Source organism: Asparagus officinalis, chromosome 7 (genome assembly GCF_001876935.1).
Source record: "Asparagus officinalis chromosome 7, Aspof.V1, whole genome shotgun sequence".
Lineage (NCBI taxonomy): Eukaryota > Viridiplantae > Streptophyta > Magnoliopsida > Asparagales > Asparagaceae > Asparagus > Asparagus officinalis.
In genome coordinates, this window is record NC_033800.1 from 87,685,854 (window position 1) to 87,690,682 (window position 4,829).

At 38.1% G+C, this 4,829-nt stretch overlaps 1 protein-coding gene across 3 annotated transcripts; it reads left to right on the forward strand.

Moving 5' to 3' along the window:
- Positions 1,528–4,156, forward strand: LOC109850720 (2'-deoxymugineic-acid 2'-dioxygenase-like). Of its 3 annotated transcripts, XM_020420785.1 has the most exons (5): positions 1,530–1,771; positions 1,994–2,018; positions 2,471–2,718; positions 3,031–3,352; positions 3,713–4,156. In XM_020420785.1, exons 1-5 carry the CDS (start codon positions 1,719–1,721, stop codon positions 3,965–3,967), a joined length of 903 nt encoding a protein of 300 aa, XP_020276374.1. In that variant the 5' UTR covers positions 1,530–1,718; the 3' UTR covers positions 3,968–4,156. The 3 variants fall into 3 exon arrangements, with proteins under 3 accessions (XP_020276376.1, XP_020276374.1, XP_020276373.1); XM_020420787.1 differs by lacking the exons at positions 1,994–2,018; positions 3,713–4,156 and adding an exon at positions 3,507–3,686 and having other exon boundaries at positions 1,528–1,771; XM_020420784.1 differs by lacking the exon at positions 1,994–2,018 and having other exon boundaries at positions 1,532–1,771.

The following is a 4,829-nucleotide window of genomic DNA, read 5'->3' on the forward strand; positions in this document are numbered from 1 at the left end:
CGCACAAGGCTCAAATTTGCGCATATGTGCATTAAAGTTTTCTAGATCCAATTAAGCAAATTCCTTCTTGGGGCTCTATTATTAGACTTGCATGCGCTCGAGGGCCTCTGTATTTCTAGGTCCATTAGAGCCATGAGGAACAAAATATTTATTATAAAGACTTCGAAATTTCCATCTCTTATATTATCTAATACGAGACTGAACTTTCTAGTTGATTTTGAAGTACTCTTTAAATAGTCTAATAATAGTATTGATAGCACTGACAGCTGGCCATTCAAATTTCAATAAGCGAAAGAAAATAATAATAATATTTACTGTGTCACGTGTAAACAGCTGGGTATGACATACTCGAGGTTTGATGCTCCCCCGACACCTACTTGTCATCTATATATTAGTTCAAAAACATCAAGTGTGAATTAAAAAACAAAGATAGTATGAATATGAGTGTAGAACAATTATCAGAAAAATTTTAGAAAGAAGAATTTTTTGATTTAAACCCATTCCACCTTTTTATTTTACAAACCGACCGATTTTTTTTTATTTAGAAGAAGCGGGTCGATTTTTTTTTTAATCTCATCACTAAATAGTCGGGGTTGGCAACCCCGACTATTTTTTCAGTAGAAAAAATAGTCGGGGTTGGCAACCCCGACTATTTAGTGACGGGATTAAAAAAAAATCGACCCGCTTCTCGGCCACGTTGCTGACGTGGCCGAGAAGTGGGTCGATTCCGCTAAATAAAAAGGGAGTCGGTCGATTTCGGTAAAAAAAAGTTGAAATGGGTTTAAAACAAAATTTTGTTCTTTTAGGAAGAAGGGTTCTTTACACATATACCCCTCACATCTTTCATATTTATAACTTACCCAAAAAATCTTTATTTTTTGCGAAATTACCCTCCGAAACTCGCACATTGGGTCATTCTACTCCTCCAATATTAACAATGTTGGCTTTTAAACAATGAAATTGCAAAATTTCCAATAATTTTCAATTCGTTTGCAATATATTCCCATTTAAAATGTAAAGTTTTTAAATGGAGGGAGTGGGAAAATTAAAGTGAGAAAACCGGGTCAAAATTTTGCAATGATCAAGATTTGAGGGGTGATTTTGCAAATACATACCTATCAAAGTGAGGACATCATTTTCAATTTACTTCAAAAACGATTATCCATATGAATTGCACTAATTTTTAATTTATTACTCTAAAAAGGGGTAAGGACGCTTCTACAAGGACCCCAAAAAAGGGGAGGGGAGGGGGTAAGGATTAATGCCTTGGGGATCCCAATTTGGGGACCTAGGGGGGGACAGGTGAGCTGTCTCCCTCCGGTTGGATGATGCACTGTTCATGAACAGTGCATCATCCAACCGGAGGGGGACAGCTCACCTGTCCCCCCCTAGGTCCCCAAATTGGGATCCCCAAGGCATTAATCGAAGGTTAAAGACGCTTCTACCAGGACCCCAAGGGGGGGATAGTTGAGCTGTCCCCGTTGGATGATGCGTTGTTCATGAAAAGTGCATCATCCACAATGCTATAAAAAGAACCATAATGAGAGAGAGAGAGAGAGAGAGAGAGAGAGAGAGAGTGATGGAGATGCTGGTTTCACACGGGCTTTGCCGTGGAAGTGTAGTGCCTGAAGCATATGTATTTTCCGAGGAGCAGCGGCCGACGACTGTGAGCACAAAGAGAAGCATCCCCATCATCGACCTTGAAGAAGGGAGTGAGGATGAGGTTGTCAAAGAGATCCTCAACGCCGCAAAAGAATATGGCGTCTTTAAGGTTATTCGCTGGGCACCCATTCCTATTTTCTTCACCTCATACATTTTCATTTACGATTTGTTCACCACATCTCTTGGGTACAAATAACAACTTAATCTTTTTTTTTAAATGTTTTATACATGATCTTTAACTTCTAGGCATATATGTAAGGGTCTATTGAAGATAGACTCCCCATACTGTGGCTCAATTATTGTGGATTGACACGTATTTCAATTATTGCAGATACACCTCCTCAGTAATTTTTTGGGTATGTTACACTAAATCCTCAAGAACTTTTGGCGCTTTCTAGTAATACCCCTCAATAACTTTCAAAATAGCACTAAACCCCCCAATAACTTTTGCAGAAAATTCCCAACATAAATCTTTTGGGTAAATTACACTAAATCCCCCAATAACTTTCAAAATGCTTTTTTTATGTTGTCTTATGGTTCTAATTTATGGGGTTATTTGCAAAATACAGAAACTTATTGGGGGTTTTCTATAAATGCAAAAGTTATCGGGGGTTTAGTACAACACGTTGCAATTTCACTCGGGGGATTTATCTACAACAATAGAACTACGAGGGGTATATCTGAAATTGGGCAATAGAATAAAAGATCTATCTGCGCGCAATTAATTAGCCTTACAATTGTATGTAAATTAATGTTCCTTATCACCTGGAGGATACATGTTTTGATAATTCATTAAGATAAATTGCAGGTAATTAACCATGGAATTCCAGAGGAATTGATAGACGACGTGATTAGTGTTGCTCAGGAATTCTTTGAGATGCCTGTTGAGGACAAAGCGCCCTACTACTCTGAAGATCCAACGAAAGACACTAGACTTTTTACAGGCCAAGGTTTTAGAAAAGAAAATATTCATTTCTGGAGGGACTGCCTCATTATGTCTGCCTACCCCGTGGAGAAATATGAGCATCAGTTTCCAGAGAAACCTGATAACTTGAAGTAAAATCCAATGTCCCGCTCCATCACTACCTTCCAATTTTTTTTAACATATTAGTCCCTCAAATCTGTAATAATTCCATGTTATCCCATCTCTGGAATTTCACATAGGTCCGTCAAATCCTATGGGACCTTTGGCCATTTGAGGGGCCGATTTGCAAGACCCATAGTAGTTGAGGGACGCATGAGCAGTCACAAAGACTTGCTGGACTAATATTGTGGAGTTACTGAAGATTTGAGGGACTAATATCTAGAAACCCCTACTTCTTAATGCATCTCTTGTTGGTTTATATGTATCTCTCTATATATATATAGGAGGATCATGGGCAAGTTTGTGCCAGAGGGAAGAAAGTTGGTGAGAAGACTTTTGGAGCTAATCTCCAAAGGACTAGGACTGGAAGAGGATTATTTGACTGGTGATATCAGTGAAGGCTCTATGAAGATGGTTTTCAACTATTACCCACCATGTCCAGACCCTAGCTTAACGTTAGGGCTGCCCAAGCATTGTGACATCACTCTCATCAACCTCCTCCTTCAAGGGAATGTTAGCGGTCTCCAAGTCCTGCATGATGACAATTGGATCTCTGTTGATCCTCTTCCTAATTCCTTTGTCGTAAATTTTGGACTTCTACTGGAGGTAACTGATCAATTCATTCATTTTCGATCGCTTATAACTAATTAATATAACACGTGTACTCTCTGTACTAGTAATCTCTGTTTTGAAGTCACTATCCCTGTAATTTTATTTTGGCAACTCTTTTACCCTCAGATAGACTTACTAATTTCACCAGGAGAAATATTTTGTCAAATTTTCATCCGGGTAGAAGAGTCAACAAAATTACGCACAGCCGAAGTGAAACCACAAGAGTAGCAACTTCAGGGATCTACGCTCAACTGACCCTTTTTTTTTTTTTTAATTTATTAAAGCTTTAAGTAAAGATTAATGTTACTTTATATCTCCATCCATTTTCTTAATAGGTTTGTTTGATCATAACAGGTTATATCTAATGGATTACTAAAGGCTGTGGAGCACAGGGCTGTAACAAACAAGAATGTGGCAAGGACATCGATCGCCATGGCCATCAGATCAACTGATGACTGCATCATTTGTCCTGCTGAGGTGCTGGTTAGCGAGGAACATAATCCTCCAGTTTACAGATCCTTCAGGTTTCCTGACTTATTTGAGGTCTTTTCCACCAAGAATGCGGATGATAAAGAAATCATGATGAAGGACTTTAGGATCAAGAATTAATGATAAAGAAATGTACGTCTAAAGGATTTTGTCAGAGTTTTATGTGCTCTCTCTCACCTGTCAATTTCCGTTTCTATTACTTTGTGCTATTTCAATTTTGGGCTTTATTCTACGGAAATAAAAGGGGATGTACAAGTTTGGTGTGGGCTTTTTTATTCTGTATAAAAATTTTGAATATTTTCGCCTTAATTTGTTTCTATGATATTATATTTTGACTGCTATATATTGGAGAGTTTAATTGAAAGCCGACGTCGTGCCAATCAAACAATATCATGTGGTAGCACGTCGATCGACTAGCTAGTGATGAATCTTCACAAAGCCCGTCATTGATAATGTGGCGAGCTTCTATCTCAAATACAAACAAAAATACTATCACGACGAGTGTGCAATAATATTTTATCAACAAAGGATAACATCATGAGCTGGGGTTGAGAATGATCCAATGTGTTGCTTGTGCGGCGAGGAGGAATTAATCCATTCAGCATATGATATTTAAGTACCAGAAGAGCATCGAGGCATGGAAAGAAATACAATTAGCAGAGGCTATTGATAAAGTTATCTCTAAATGGTGGGCTGTTGATTTAGCGGAGAAGATAGATATCCATGCAGTGGAGCTTTTATTAATGCCATTTTGGTACTTATGGCATAACAATAATCAAGTGAGGATGGGCAAGGAGTCGTCAGCTACGTACAAAATATTTATGTCTCTCAGTTAATTTACTCTTTGAGTATAACACGCTAAAGAGTACAAACAGGTTCCTAGAACTCATCAAACCAAACCAGCAAGAAGAAATTTAGATGGACCTTTAATGTTTGTCAATGAAGCTCGGTTAAAGGATTCGAAGATGTATGGATTTTTAGA

Excerpts from the sequence above, each read along its gene's own strand:
- LOC109850720 (XM_020420784.1), top strand. The coding sequence starts at position 1,541 with ATGAGAGAGAGAGAGAGAGAGAGAGAGAGAGAGAGAGTGATGGAGATG. Across the intron at positions 1,772-2,470 it reads AAGAATATGGCGTCTTTAAG|GTAATTAACCATGGAATTCC; the intron begins GTTATTCGCTGG and ends GATAAATTGCAG. Across the intron at positions 3,353-3,712 it reads ATTTTGGACTTCTACTGGAG|GTTATATCTAATGGATTACT; the intron begins GTAACTGATCAA and ends TGATCATAACAG.